Source organism: Silene latifolia, chromosome 10 (assembly GCF_048544455.1).
Source record: "Silene latifolia isolate original U9 population chromosome 10, ASM4854445v1, whole genome shotgun sequence".
NCBI lineage: Eukaryota > Viridiplantae > Streptophyta > Magnoliopsida > Caryophyllales > Caryophyllaceae > Silene > Silene latifolia.
Genome location: NC_133535.1, coordinates 5,666,843 through 5,683,021, shown reverse-complemented (window position 1 = coordinate 5,683,021; position 16,179 = coordinate 5,666,843). Strand labels below are relative to the sequence as shown.

The 16,179-nt window shown below is 35.9% G+C and overlaps 2 protein-coding genes across 4 annotated transcripts; both read right to left on the bottom strand.

Annotated features, from left to right (window-relative positions):
• Nucleotides 1-201: 201 nt before the first annotated feature.
• Nucleotides 202-8,870, bottom strand: LOC141604861 (oxysterol-binding protein-related protein 1C-like). 2 transcript variants are annotated; one of them, XM_074423408.1, is made up of 10 exons: nucleotides 7,937-8,870; nucleotides 5,809-6,165; nucleotides 4,432-4,531; nucleotides 3,527-3,969; nucleotides 2,718-2,873; nucleotides 2,332-2,499; nucleotides 2,101-2,241; nucleotides 1,683-1,907; nucleotides 1,188-1,301; nucleotides 202-748 (listed from the first exon to the last, which is right to left on the bottom strand). In XM_074423408.1, the coding sequence occupies exons 1-10, from the start codon at nucleotides 8,330-8,332 to the stop codon at nucleotides 584-586; spliced, it is 2,265 nt and encodes a 754-aa protein (XP_074279509.1). In that variant the 5' UTR covers nucleotides 8,333-8,870; the 3' UTR covers nucleotides 202-583. The 2 variants fall into 2 exon arrangements, with proteins under 2 accessions (XP_074279509.1, XP_074279510.1); XM_074423409.1 differs by lacking the exons at nucleotides 5,809-6,165; nucleotides 7,937-8,870 and adding an exon at nucleotides 5,202-5,575.
• Nucleotides 6,082-15,911, bottom strand: LOC141604862 (biotin--protein ligase 1, chloroplastic-like). 2 transcript variants are annotated; one of them, XM_074423411.1, is made up of 10 exons: nucleotides 15,552-15,911; nucleotides 14,936-14,997; nucleotides 14,367-14,515; nucleotides 13,448-13,568; nucleotides 13,162-13,317; nucleotides 12,869-12,914; nucleotides 12,128-12,194; nucleotides 11,771-11,847; nucleotides 10,979-11,029; nucleotides 6,082-6,165 (listed from the first exon to the last, which is right to left on the bottom strand). In XM_074423411.1, the coding sequence occupies exons 1-9, from the start codon at nucleotides 15,812-15,814 to the stop codon at nucleotides 10,987-10,989; spliced, it is 984 nt and encodes a 327-aa protein (XP_074279512.1). In that variant the 5' UTR covers nucleotides 15,815-15,911; the 3' UTR covers nucleotides 6,082-6,165; nucleotides 10,979-10,986. The 2 variants fall into 2 exon arrangements, with proteins under 2 accessions (XP_074279512.1, XP_074279511.1); XM_074423410.1 differs by lacking the exon at nucleotides 6,082-6,165 and having other exon boundaries at nucleotides 10,686-11,029.
• Between the last annotated feature and the right edge of the window lie 268 nt (nucleotides 15,912-16,179).

Here is a 16,179-nt window from a genome sequence, read left to right as displayed (position 1 = left end):
GTATACTAGTCAAGTATCAATTTGTAGAAGATATTGGCAGGATTACATGGAGAAAACAGAGTTAAAAAGGTTCAAACTTCAAATCTGGGAAAAGTAAAACAGTTAAAAACTGATGGGCATTCCATGCTTCCTTTTTAAGATGGCTCTCTTCACTGTGCTGTCAATGGTGTCACCTGCCTGTTCAAAGATACCGTTCTCGTCTTTTTCCGGATTATAATGAATCTTTGCTAAATTCGTTCAGCGTTCAAATACATAAGTACAGTAAGTCTCCTGAAATACCGACTTGGCTCAGGTGTACAAATGAAAGGGATCTACTACAATGAACTACAAGTTTACAACTATAACCCATTTTTTCTTTCTAAACGAATACAACTATAACATCGTAATTTCCCTTTATTTTAGTTAACCCGAGCTACAATTTATCTAGTATACTCCTATATACGGCTATACATATCAGTATATCACCTACTAGAACTATACTCCGTATATTCTTAACTACCTACTCAAAAATGAATTAGGTACTGAACAAAGAATTTTCATGTCGCGCGACAAATAGGTCTCTTGATAGTCGATATATATGTACTCAATCCAATATTTCAGCTAGAACTTGCCCAAAAATGTTAGGACATGCGTCCCATTTTCCCTGCTCTCGAGCTTCCCAGTACCCACCAATAAACTTGTATGTATCCGTTTGTTTATCTTTAGCAAACCATCGAGGCTTCCATCCACTTTCTTGCATTTTCCGGGCCTGGAATAGTAAGCACAAATGTTTCACCACCTCCCCGATAAGAACTAAATACGAAGGCTTTTAGGATCATGGATCAAGGACGTGATTCCGCTAATTCAGAGATTTAACTCATTATCACCCCAATCAATCGTGAGTCTTGTAATGGGACTATGGGACAGTCACACATGTGAGAACAACCCAAATACTTGTGTATTTCTCGTTAGTAATATGGATTATGGGTTTGTCTCGCAAATAAGAACACACTCATTTTGTGTTTTACTATTTCCTAATTCTGTAGACTGATTATTATTATCACAACACTGGCCAATTTATCACTTTAATTAATGGGTAAATGGGTAATTTTTTTTATTTTTTTATTTTTTAACTTAAAACGGACTTGTCACACGATATACTCCATATTACTTTGAGACGACCATATGGAAGCTAGTTGGTAACTTACCTGCCGTTGCCTTTGTTCTAGCCGTAACTTCTCTGCATTTGCCTTTTCATACTCCCCATTTTCCAGGTATCTCTGGTCCGGTCTCAGCCTTGAATCAGTAGGAGGCAATTTTTCCTATCAAATTAAGAAAAAAAAGAACTGAAGTGTCAATAGACCAGATCACACTTCAGCATAAACCACATTCAACAAAAAATTAAACGACCAAAGCTTTCAAATAATCGATCTCTCCACGTTCAACATTACCATTTTAGCTATCTAAAGTTCTACACAAGAAATTAAATGAAATGGTCTTACATGAAAAATCTACTTGTTGACCTTATAATTAAATGAAGAATACAAAAGACCGAAGACTATGGATTGGTCTGATATTTGAGTCTGTCTCGTGTAAGATTTGTTGAAAGTTCAATGTACCAAAACCAAAATCAGGCAACAATAAGGAAGAGAGACACGAGTGACCATGAGAAAAACAGTATACAATTAAATTAAATTTGTCACCTCTAATTCAGGAGTAAGCTCGTTTAACGTAATTGCAAAGCTAGATAAGTTGTATCTGGTTGGGAACTTGGCTGGTTTGCTTCTCCTCCACAACAAATGAGCTTCAGAGGCGGGTTGCTTTCCCTTGCCCAAGCAGTCACCATTTACATAGTGCACGCTTTCATCCCATTTTCCAAAGAGTGTTGCCACCGACTTCCCACTTTTATCTTTCACTGTACCTTGCACCTGGAAAGCCATCAAGAGTTTTGTTAGGTCAATGTTAATCGGGGACAATTGATCACTAGTTTGTTGCCAGGAATGGTCAAAGTGAAAAATATCTCAAGCATCAAACGAAGTGGAATTAGTGAACCCTTACAAGACTCAGAGCGATAAAGTTGAAATTTCAAAGAAATATCATGCAGCCTTGGTATTCACATACCTGCCGAGGAGTTCGGTCAATAATAGACTGCTCCTTAAACTTCAACTTGCAAGAGTATTCCCGATTTCCTTTTATATTCATCGTACCATAGTGTTCACAATATAACTTTCCAAGTATAAGGTTGTATATGGATGTCGTTACCTGAAAGATAAACCAAATTCGAACAAATGAGTTTTGCCACTCTTCTAAAATCAGTTCAAAGTATCAGGCAGCTGCATGTTTTGAGATTACCTTACTCCACTTAAAGATTTCCCCATCATCAAACTCCAAGGTCAAAATTCCAACTGGATCAAGTTGAATTGAACGACCCCAGAATTTGCTTTTCAAGTTGCTGTCTCCCCACAATTTCCATCCAGTGCCCTCACAATGACAGGCAACAATAACAGGGTGATGACTTACCTATCAAAATAACAGACAAAATTAAATCATCATATATATATTTTTTACTCGATTACCATGTTAAAACAATGTGCAAGAATTCAAAGTGCCTAGCTGTCATTATACTATAGCCCTCAGCATATTATGCTGCTATTCTCATAAGACACTTTCTAAATATAGTACAAGAGCAATTCATTGAGAGCAATTGGCAACTAAGACTTTCAGATAAGAGGCAAAACCTTCTCTGAGAAAAAACGAAGGCCTTTATCAGGAAAATCGGCTTCATAAGTCTCCCCCAGTAATGGATTAAATGGCTTACAGGATCTTCCTTCGGTACATGCATAACTAGAAACAGCAAATGCAGCTACATGAAGCATTCTCATAAGGCTGTTACCCTGAAAAATTACCAATTCAACATTATTATCAGAAACTAAAAGCAAGTCAATCTACGCTTAACAAACTGAACATGTCATTCAGCACATTTTTTACTGCTGCTCACAATGAAATTTTATAATAACACGGAAAATCCTCAGACAGAAAAAAAGAAGACGCCCAACACGAGAAAGAGGGATGGGGCCCGAGGATCTATAGTGTTTATAAGTCCTCTACAACAATGCTACCTAGTGGCTCAAGGACTCCTGCATATGGCAAGGTAAAGGGGATCGGATGTACGCACCATTACCCTACATAAAAAAGGCTAGTTCCAGATGACCTTAATGACAATTACGTTGAGATTCTGAGAATAGCAACAAATTACTGCAGATTTAGTGCGCCATTTTACATTATTCCTTCATAACAAGTTCAAAGAATAGCGAGTCTCGGTTCTATTTGGAATGGAATTGGTGTTTATAAGTCTATTGTACTCCCTCCACACACCTATGTTCTTCCCATTTCAATAAAATACTCCTCCCATATATTAGAGAAATGGGAAGCACTTTTTTGTACGGCGGGAGTACAAAATATGACGTGCAAATAGGCATAGTGGGGAGCTGTTTCCAGGACACAATAAGGAATCTAGGTGAACTTCAAGCAAGCCTTGAGAAATTACCTGCTTCCCCCATTCGTTAGCCCTGTCAAGCAGGTATGAGTACTCCAATTCTTCAAAGCACTTCTGAAGGGTAGAGATAGGTTCGTTGAAATACACAGGAAGACAAACTTTTGAAAGATCTTTTCCTATGTTGTCTTTTATCATTGCCCAGAGACTAACTCCTTTCTCCTTTTCCTTAGGATCAGGTAATTTCTTACGCCGTTTTACACGTGGAAAGGTGGATCCAACAGCTTTAATAGCTGGATCAATATTGTCATCAGAATCACCAGAACCACTATCATCGGAGGAGAATGATGAATTCCTCAAATCAGATCCACTGCTTTTAAAAGAACGTGAGGAGAGGAAATCGTGTGTATCAAAGAAGTTATTCTCATCTTCATCTGTATCTTCCTCTGCAGCATCACCCCTATCGTTTTCATAATCTGAATCACTTGGACTAGCCTCTGCAATAGGAAAGCAGATATACAATGAAAGAGTTCACAAACAGCTACTGCATCTTCTTTTTACATAACAAATGAAGATTATAGTGAAAAAAACTGGGAAAATAAGCAAAATAATACTTCAAAGAGAAAAAAATACTAAAAATAAATCTCGAATAATAAAAGAAAATCAAATCACAGTCTATCATAATTCATATATTTGTATCTTTTGCCTCCACTATATCCTCTCCACCGCCAAATTTTCTTTGATCCCAAAAAAGCTAATACAGTAAGATGTACCAAACATACATCAGTATATTCATGCACAAAAAAAGGAGGTAAAGAACTAGTACCTGATCTGAAACTAATTTTTCCTAGCTCATACACACATTCATGAAGCGATGAGGAAAGAAGTTGAGACAATCAAACAAAAAATCAGACTTAGAAAGCTTAAAGCAGCTGAAAACATTAAACATAGTATCTTACCACTAGATCTATCTTGCTTTGACCTGGAAGTAACCCCTTGCTCTTTTGAGTACTTCTGGCTTTCATCAACGACAGTGTTCTCTAAGTCAACCTTTTCTGTCTAGAAATTGAGCAAAGAAGAAATAAATATATTACTCCCTCCGTCTCAATCATTTATTTACCTTTGAGCGAAATACTCCTCAGAGAATATAAAAGGTAAACAAATGTTCGAGACAAAGGGCATCAGATGTGTGGACGAGTACCAGTAATGCTAGGTTTTCAAATAGGCAGGCTATTTACAAATAGTCAATAATAGTTTAAGCCTATGAATGAACCTGTAAACACATTCCCATTGGTGCTAACCAAGTAATACCACACATAGCATAACTGTCTGTATTGCCACTGTAAGAACCGGTAGTAAAAAATAACAATTTGAATAACATTGACAATGCATAGCATTTTTCTGGTAATCAAAAAATTTAATAGACGACAACAACGACGAAGCCTTAGCCTCAAACCTATGTTGTGGTCGGCTAACATGAATCATTATCCAAATCGGTCTAGGTTTAAATCCCCGCCATTACGGGCAAAGGTAAATAAAAGGAAAAAAGATAAATGATACTCCGTAAACAAAACAAGTGTATGTGTGTGTGTGTAAAATATAAAATAAAGAGTAAGAAAAGCGTGTAAATCAAGATTAAAGAGGCGAATAGGTTTGTCAAACAAAAGAGTATAAAATATATTAATTGAATCTGCTAAAAAAATATAGGTTCACATGACGCAAAACGCACCACAGAATGATGGCTGAAACCCAAAGAGGACCCCAAGGGAGCACTCATTAGCTATAGAAATCGTTCTTCAGTAGAGAATCAAAGAAAGACGTAAAAAGGATAAGAGGTGATAGAATGCAGAAGATAGAAAGGTGGCAAAGGTAAAAGAACTGTCTGCAAACTATGTGGAGGAAGAAAAGTGAACACAGTTGTTTGCTCAATAGTCAATCCATTATCAAAACTTCTAACTTAAGAAAGAAAGATGATTGGCACTAACAAGGGAAAAAAAATAGTAATGGCAAGGGTAGAGTATACTAGAAGGCTTAGAACAGCACTATCGATTGCAACATACACAATGAGCTTGTCCTTCCATTTCGGCCTAACTACTCAACCCTACCATAAGATAATAGAAGGAAAATAAAGCAAGCAATCCACAATCACTACACTATGACGTGGGCCCTAGATAACTGCCAACCTTCGAAAACTGACAAAAAAATCAAGTATATCGGGTTAAAGTCAGCACACCACAAACTGATAGTTATCAACTTATCACAAGTAAATTGCAAATCATACTCGATAGCGAGCTAAAATCAAACTGCATTATGTTTGTAGTTTTCTTTGTATGTACCTCTAACTGACGCAATGTGTCGATGAGCCTCCAGTGCTTCTGCTTGAGGGAAAGAAGCTGGTTTTGCAATGCTGTAAACTCACTCCTCATAATCTGCTCACTATCTTGAATAGCTGTTTCACTTAGACCCTCTTCTAGAAGCCGTTGCCTCAACTTTTCAGTTGACACGACAAAGTCGTCGACTGGAACCATCAATTCACTGTTGGGCATGCGAGGGAACATGTCCTTAACAGCTTGCAGTGCATCCATCCATGCTGCTCTGTCTTCCCGAGTATCAGCTCTTAAGTGCAGCCTTTTTGTGCCCGAAAAAATCGAGAATCTCTTGTCATCTGACCTACTCTGACGGATAGATGAGACCTACATATATTCAATTCATGCTCTAATTTTAGCAGGGAACAAATAGCGTGGATGACAACTAGCTCTTATTTTCCTCATGAATGCAGCAATATCGGATTCTAATTTCCAAGTATTTTTAGCACAAAAAAAAATCCAAGTCTACCCCGAGTACACGGGCAAACACTCCAGGCTGATAGCCAATTTCAAACATTTTTGAATTAAGCAATAAAAAGAAGCGCAAAATGTCGAGCAAATCTAAGTATGTAACTGACTAGTAAACAAATTTAACTTCTGATATTCTCATCTACAATTAATTCCACTCATTTAAATTGACACCCTAATCTCTATATCAAAACTAAGACCACATTTATTGAGGACTTGAGAATCTCAAAATGGACCTTGAGGTGAAGAAGGAACTTCATAAGAGTCAAGACACTCAAGAGAGTCTCCCATTAGATGGAAAAGTAGGAGTCTCGTCTGGCTTAACTCAAATTATTTCGTAAAGCAACCTTACAATGTAAAACCACTCTAATGCCTCTAACAAATATTAGGTGGTTATTTTGTGAATAGTTTCACAATAGTATATCAATAGACAATTTTTCACGTGACTTATCGTCTACGGTGGTTTGTAAAAACCTTCAAAGACTACCTCCTATTCTCATAATGCTAATTTGGATTCAGATCAGTTCTCGTCTAAGGACTTATCTATGGGCACGGCTAACCAACAGCTTGGAAGTGAAGCTCAGATTCAATATCTCAAATGAATGTAGCACAACTGGATGATGAAATTTCATGGCGAGTTTAATGATTACAATATAATTACGAAAATAAGCTGAAATACTCAAATTGATCAACACCAAATCGAGCTGTCCATAACAAATAACTGACTCATGATATCACTCATTTTCCTAACTAACTAGCAAATCTACAAAAATTGTAACGTAAACCTACCACGTCACTATACAACCTAACAAATTAATTAACAAATAACAAACCTAAAAAATAATTTGTTAAATAAGGTTAAAGTGTAACTACCACGTCATCATACAACCTAACAAATTAACAAATATCGATATTTGGTCAAAGCTCGGCTCGTGCTTTGTCAAACCGAGCTTGGCTAAATACGAGCACTAAGGCTCGGCTCGGAAGCTCGTTTTGGCTCGTTTATAATTTTTTTTGTATAATTTTTATACGGTAATATTAATTTTATTTGAAATTATATGTTATTTAGACATTTATAAGTATATTATATTTTTTGGTATTTTATAATCTTATTTGTTTTTTTAAAAATATTTATACTTAATTAGATCCAAAAAACGAGGAAGTGATAATAATAATAATAATAATAATAATAATAATAATATTGTGACAAAACGAACTCGATTCGAACACGAGCCGCTCGAGCTTCAATTTTTTAGGCTCCACGAGTTTCGAGCCAAGCTCGAGTTCAAAGAGTTGAGACCGAGCCCACCCAGGCTCAAGCTGAGATCGGCTTATTAACAACCCTAAGTGGACCGGCAAGTCTGCCATGTCATAAGCCATCCTAACAAATTACGTTCTCCTACGGGGTAACAAATACCGAACCTAAACCCGAAGCAAAAATAAATAAAAAGTTTCTCATTACCTAACAAATTTATCGAACCTAGGCAAAATAAATAAGAACAGGTTTCTCTACCACGTCATCATACGACCTAACAAATTGACGCATAACGAACCTAAGAATTTCTCCAGCTCGATAAATTAAAACACAAAAAAATTAATCAAAAAAAAAAAACAAAAATTAAAAATTAACCTTAAGGTGAATTTCACCGACGGCTTTACGACGTCGTTGAGAAGCCGAATCCCATGATTTTCTACGACGATTAATCCTCCGAAAAGAATCATCACCAATAACCTTAAAACCAATTTCCGATTCCGAACTAACGGTAATTTTATCAGGACCATGAATTTTATAATACGAAACGACACCGTCTTGTAAAATAAACCACCGTGGTCTCCAACCTTTACCGTAATTAACCCATTTATGTAACACACCGCAAATTCCACTCCCTACTAAGTCGTTGATTTTCACCTCCCGTTGATCAACGGTTGAGATTAGATCATGGCCGTTGGATTGATATGCGTAAGAGGAACGCGCGTTGAAGGTGTGTGCGTGTTGCATTGTTGTGCAGCAGAATGATGGATGCATGGAATTATGGAATTTAGGTGGTGAAACGCATCGTTTTGGTGATTGTGTTTGATTTTGGTTTTGTTTTTGAGTTTTGGGAATTAATTGGATTTTTTAATTTAATTGTGGTGTGGGATTTAAGAGGGGAGAGATTTGTGGAGAGGGAGGGAATATTTGGTTGATTATTATGATCAAATTTGGCGGTTTGGAATATATTTGGAATATCGCAAAATCTCATTTCAGACAGCTGAATTTATCTGAAATTAAGATTTATTGTGAATTTTTTCTGATAAAAGTTACCATCAGTTTATTGATAAAAATTGACAATTTTAATTATAATATTACATAATTAAATAGTTACTTTTTATTATAAAATGAGGATATTGTTCTAAAATTAAGACTGTATTAAGAAAGAGTAATTATTGGAATATAGGGAGTATAATTTAATTTCTTTGGTAAATAGGTATATGTTCCTTTCAGATTATTGAGAACTTGAGAGTAGTCAAATTGAGATTGATGATTTTTTACAACTAGTGGCTTGGCTGCTATGGAGTATGGACTACGGAATAATGTTCTCGGTAGTTGATATATGTACTAGTTTAGATTCCGCGTAATAAATGCGTGGTATTTATAGAATTTTTATTTTTAGGAAAAAAAAAATTGAACTATTGTATATATATTTTTAAATAAAATTAATGAATTTTTTTATAAATTTTTTATTAACATATCTTTTAGTTGCGATTTAGCATACAAAAAACGAATTTTTTATCACAAAAAACTAGAGAGAAATTTTAAATAAGGGATTATATAAAATAAGAAAGTAAATAAGAGATTTTATCAAAATAGTAAATGTGAATTAGGTGGGAAAACTTGAAACTTTTCCTATTCTTTTAGTATATAGAGTATTACAAAATACACACTCTCTCCAATTCACAATAAACCTCCCTATTTCCTTTTTCGGTTATTCACAATAACCTCCCTATTTCCTTTTTTGGTAAGTGTTTGTGTGGTCTAAATTTAATTGTATAGTGGGGTAATGTATTTGTGTGATCCAAATTTAATTATATGGTGGGGTAGTGTGTTTCCTTAATTTTTGTGTTAAAATGAAATGGAAGGTTTATTGTGAATTGGAGGGAGTATATGCGAAAAGTATTTTATTGTAGTGGGAAAATAAAAGTTGAATGAATGAAGTACAGTATAATATTAAAAAAAATTAGACAAATATATTCTTGTAAAAATTAAAGTAAAAAACTTAAAATTGAAAATATCAAAGAAGTTATTAAATCGATATGTTTTACAATATGTTTGTATATCGCTGCTTTAGACAAGTACTAGTTTGATAACATAGTACATTAGTCTAGCGCGTAACGTATGGAATGGCATCTGGAATAAGTTGGCATAGAAAGTTCGAAACACGAAAAGTTAACCAGAATCCAGAAGCAAACCTAAACAAAGAACATTAATATGATGGGATGACACATTTTTGAAGCGTGTATTGTGGGGAACAAAATAGGTGTCTGTTCGTTTCAGATTTCTCGTGTATGATTTGTGTTTTAAAAGTAGCGGCTTGGCTGCTGCTATTTAAGACAGAACCGCAAAAGTAATGTGTGGAGATACATGTGTCAAGCGAGAAGCATCAGTAATGACAACTAGAAGAGGTTAGCTTAAGACCAGAACTCGACATAGACAAGCAACCCAAAAATGACCGGAAATCTTATCTATTGTGGAAAGATTTTGATTTGCCTTGAAAAAGGAAAAATAGATCCCTCCAAATCTCTCTCCCTTTATTTCCCTTCATCCTTAATTGCTATCCAAACAAGGGATTTTAAATCCCCTACTCTCCCTCCTTTTCTTTTCCTGTGTTTGGATTGAGTGATTTGGAGGGGAGCGGAGGGGAGAGGAGGGAAGGAAAAGGAATGGAGGATGTGATTTTCCCTCCAAATCTTGCTTATATTGGTGGGGAAATAATTTGCCTTGTAGGAGGGAAATGGAGGGATTCATTTTCCCTCCCCTCCACTTCCCTCTACATTCATTTTGCTAACCAAACAATAAATTTCTCATGCTTCCAATTCCCTCCCCTCCAAACAATAAATTTCTCGTGTTTGGATAGCAAAAGTGGAGGGAAAGGGAGGTGAGGGGGAAGGAGGGAAGAGAAAGGGAGGTAAGGGAAGGGGAGGGCAAATGGGATGTGAGTGTTTGGATACAATTTCCTTCCAAATCTTGCCTCTTGTGGAGAGATTTTGATTTGCTTTGGAGGAGGGAAAATAGATCCCTCCAAATCTCCCTCCCTTTCTTTTCCCTCTAAAATTCCTCAATCCAAACACCCTAAAGTCAAATGCAAACTGTGGTTTAGGCGTTTGCTTTATTCCGGTGGTTTTGGTCTTTCTCGAGATCTGATAAAAGTGGAACATCATTGTGTCGTTTACACTTTCCGGTACAATAAACAAGGAAAGACCTCACAAAAGACGTACTCCCTCCGTCCTGGTCAATTGTTGTTCTTTGGTTTTAGCATAAAAACCAAGGAAAGAAGAAGGGGTCAGTTACTAAATGACAAGTGGACCAATGGACAATAAATGACCGAGACAGAGGGAGTAGCTTTCAAGGAAAGAAAAGGGAAATAAAATGACGGTATGGTTGTATGATCAGCTTCTAGATCATAGAATGTACCGAAATCTTCAACTTAACTTATGTCTGACTAGTCCTTTGAAGAAGTCAAGGCTGTCAAGCAGAAGAATATAAACAGCATCAATTGACAGTCGACAGCAGTTAACGGAATGCAGCTCTACTGTATGCTAAACATTTACAGAAGTTAGGAATAACTTGAATAATCAGTAAGGGATTCGGAGTTATTGCAGCTTTTTGTGAATTTCAAGATGTTTTGTAGCTCTAGTTTTTGGCAATTTTTTCGTGTAAAAGGAGCCACAATCTAGAAAGGGCAGCTCGATGTTAACAGGTTTCAAGAGTATGAGTATTTTATATTAAATAAATGCTAAGGGGAAAACCAAACACGACTTCAAAGGAGATAGTAGAAAATCGTTGTCAAAAAAAAAAAAAAAAAAAAAAAAACAGATAAGTGACCCGAGGGCCGAGGCTATATGCTTGTAAATTCTTCTGGTAACAATATCACCAAAATTAGACAGAGCAACTTCTCGATACCAATTACCAAGTAATACCTCCATACCATATTAGTCTTTTTTTAACTTTGATGATAAACTGTCATTGACAATTAATCTCTTCAAATATATGTTTAAGGTACGACAAAATTGTCAAGATTGATTTATCAAAACAACTATTGGCATATTAACTATTGTATATCCTGAGAAAGTCATCGTCAAATCCGACTTCCAAATTCAAAGGGAGACAAGGTAAATAGGCTAGAGCCTAGAGGGAGCATTTTTCAGATGAAAACGAGGAATATAGTAACCTATCAAAGAAAGTAGTAAACAAATAATTAAATACCTATTGCCATCAGGGTGAAGCTCACACATTTGACCGTCATCTCCAAGTGCCATTAAATATCCCGTGGAAGTCAGTCCCTGCATGGAAGTAAAGTACGGGAGTATTAGTTATTCCATATCCAATCATGATTCGTAAGTAGGTCGGATCTTGGGAATTCAACTACCTAACTTAGCAAATGTGGAATTGTAGTGAATACGATTACACACAAGCACGGAGCAGAATAAAGTGATTAGGTTGTAGTCCAACCATGGTTAATTGACTATTGCAAATAAGCAATTTATTATCGAATGTAACTCATATTATGAAGTCATATGGTTACTGAACAAAACCTATTTATCCTTCGCCTTGATATATTACCTGAATAGTAACAACACTATCAATAGTCTGTCCGTCACAAGTATCCTGTATAATAACTCTTTGTCCACTGCAGGCATAAGGCAGAATGAAATCAAGTTGAGAAACAAGGCAACAAAGGCTATAAGAGAGTAAATAAACTTCAAGCAAACCTAAAAAAAGTACCATATTAAATGGTTCCTGGCATATTGACATCGGTTAAGGTTTTACACGGTCAACATCATGAATCAGTAGTGATTCAAATGGAAGCAGTCTTAAAGTTGGTATAGCAGTAAAATGATTCAAACTTTTGCAAGAATGCCAGACGGACGGTCTGTTTCCAATAGACTGAATATGGAGTATTTTAAATAAACAAAAAGGCTACAGCATTATAATTAGAACGAAATCATCTAAATGCTCCTATCAATCTATCATAAGCACTCCATGAAGATACAAGGCTTTTTTATGTCCTCAATCTCCTCATGGCTACTACCTAGTGAGCCACCATTAGTGCTGAGTTGAAAAAAGAAAAAAAGAACTACTTCCTCATTTATGATCGATTTTATCTAAACGGGAAAATCTTACCCTGGGTGTTCTCATATTTAACACCATACATCATAGGTCATATCATATACCAACAATTTTAATATTGCGAGAAAAACCAGAAAAGACAAACCACCAAGCATTCTGAAAGTAACAAAAGAACTTTTATATTTAAAAATTAAGATGTTGTAGGCAAGGCAAAACATTAAACCCATTTCTTACCTATGTAACCATGTCTGGTAGTAAAGTTCCTCCATTGGGTGGAAACCTGCAAAGCCATGAACATAATCCACGTTATTCAGTGAAGAGATTGTTAGCATTTGCAGAACTAAACTTTGTCCGAATGAGAATAAACTCATAAAGCTGATCATAATACAACTCTGTAACATGATTTTGTTGTCAAAAGGTACAACAAACTTGTATACTCCGTATAAGATTTCATTTATCCATGGAGGGGGCTAAAAATCGTAGACGATAACAAAAAGTATAAAAAGGAAAGGTTAACCATGAATTACCTTGGGTTATCAATTTCTGAAAAAATGTCTCAAACTTTTCAAAGAAGGAACCTAAAATGTCTTCTCTGCGCAGTTGGAAAGCATTTGAGGTTAATTCTTGTAACCTTTCATTCAAGCAAGTTGTTGGTTGTCTGTTATCTACATTGACACCTATGCCTGAAAATCAAATGTCAAGGCACATATAAGGATTAAACTTTTCATGTAATGTAGGATGTTCGGATGAAATGAGAAGCACACGAAGGAAAATCAAATTTGGAAGTGAAGGATTGCAGATAATGGTCTTTACCCACACTAATATTGAATTTCTTTGCTCTATAAGTCGAGGTGCACAAAATGCCACCAACTTTAAGGCCATTCAGATAAAGGTCATTCGGCCACTTTATTTTCACCTCCAGCTGAGGCAAGCCCTGCAAATCACGTGCCATATATTAAATACTCTGTAGATGCCTAAGAGGCTAAAAGGACTGTTATCAGCATCACAAACAGTCTTAAGCATAATTGGAGCTGCATAGTCGTAGAGGTAGAAAGTAGATCACAAATGTATTGAACTTCTACGTTATCAGGGCTTGTTAAGTGTCAATATTGGGAAAGGAACTAGTAACCATTACTAAGTAATATGATTAATAGGTGTGACAAGCTGTCTCTTACTTACACCGATCCACGTGATTATCGGAATGCTGTAGTGTAACGGCCTAACGGCCACATGAAAGGCCAATTATGCCACTGAGATCTGAGTGCATATTTGAATAAGATGCTACAAATCTACTAGATTCTGGAAATCCGTAGAACAAACCCATTTCACTCAATGCTTAATGAAGAAATCAGCTCATCACTAACCAATTTATTGAAGGAGAACTTAATCTACTGGCAATCTAACTCCCACAGTCGAGGTCCCAGAATCACCAGGATAGCCCTTAGTCTCATAAATAAATTATACTGATCACATGAACTAGATGCGTGAAAGCAAATTGTAATGGAATACACGGTATTCACTAGGTAATGGAAGAACCTCAGGCAACACTTCTCATTTTAGTTATAATAGCATGACTTTTAGCAATTTCAGAAAGAAAAAAAGATTCCGGACAAAAGCATATTAGCATACAGCACGACACAAGAACACAACATTACCCCAGTGCCTCACAAAAGCATATTAGCATATGCAAAAAGAAATTATTCAACGAAGCAAAGATGAACTTGAGCCTTACATTTTTAGAGCATATATCTTTTATCGCCTCTGTAAAAGCAAGTGAAGCTACATATTGTACCAAAGGCACTATTCGGCCATCCTCCATCTCTATTGTATATGAAAACATAAGACAACCTCGCGGAGATTCCCAAACATTTGTTGACCGTCCTACACATTGACATACAACCATGGTATTAAGTCATCCCAATCTAATCTCAAGCGCCTCAAAAATGGTCAGTGTAACCTCCAAAACATTGATAACTTGGTCATATTCGGTGTCAATATGTCATGAACAATATTTAAAACCGCGCATACACTACCAAACACTCACATCATCATTTTAAGTTACATCTCAATCATCAATCTATTTCGACAAGCTAATTGTAGACATTGTTTAAAATATCGTTCCTCTTGTCGGTTTTATAGTTTTGGCAACTTGTTTGATCATAACTAAGATTATTGACTATGAAATATAATTAACTGAATTCAAACTAGCAAAATCCACTCTAACGAAATTAGAAACAAACAATACAACATAACACTTAAAAAGTTCAAAACAATTAACTAGAGCTAATTCGGAGCTCAAACCTCGTCCTTTAAATTGAACATCGGCCACACAGACTGCTCCTATAGGAAGCTCGCCGAAATTTCTGCTCAAATATTTCAAAAAATTCGGGTAAGATTTACAGGTTATAGCTCACTAAAAACTATCTTCTCCGTCTCAATCATTTATTTAACATTCTTATTATTTGAAAGCAACACATTTATTTAACTTTTTTATTTTTGTAAGCAACATTTAATCAAAATTAAACAAATGATTAAGACCGAAAAACTTGTAAATACACCAATATAAAAAATAACTATGCATTATGATTGTAATTTAATTCCAAGTTTAACATTTGTTTAACAATTTCTATTTATATTAATTGTAAGCGATTCATTTACGTAACTTTTTATTCTTTCTGAGCAATAGTTTAATCAACTTTGAACAAATGATTAGAACCGATAACACGGAATAGATAAAATAACTATGCATCATGCTTGAGGTCTAGTGTCTAACTCTACTTAAACAAACTGAGACTAATTTATACTCGTCTCATTCATTTGTTTAGCTGCAATGACTATTTTAATCAAACGTAAACAAATGATTAAAACGGAGGGAGTAAACTAAATTAATAATTCGAAAAAGGAGAAGAGAACGAACTGAGAAACGACGTCGTGCGTAGAAGGCAATCGAGAAGACCAGAGGAGAAATCGACCGAAACGCGACGCGGAGAGAGAATTGAAGTAAGAGTTGACATCAAACGACGGCGTTTCATCGGTTGTATCGTCATCGGAGTGAAGGTGAAGGAGAAGGTTAGCGTGATCAGAGAGTTTGAGGGAGTTATTGGAGAGAAGAGATGAAGCAAGTTCAATCTCGGCCGTTGATTTTCCGGCGAGGAGTAGAGTGAGCGGTTCAGATTCCATGGGAGTGAATTGGGTGGAGTTTACTGAGGGTGCGCGGTAGAGAATCTATAGTCAAACTTTGGAGGAGTGGATGACGCGGGATTTTTGGGGGGAGTGGTTCAACTACCTAATCACGGTTTATTCAGCCCATCATTTTTTTTTTGGAAGAGAACATTATTTTATTCAGCCCATCATTGGCAACGTCAACATAGGAGTTGGCCATAATTGGTCCGATTCGAAAATACGATACGAATATGAAATTGGCATGCTAGACTTAGGCCTTTTTTTTCCGGTTTAAAGAAAAGAGTTGAATTAAGCTGAACTAAACTAAACTTACTGGAACTGAACTAAATTGATGTAAAAGTTAATTTGTGAAGAGATGAGTT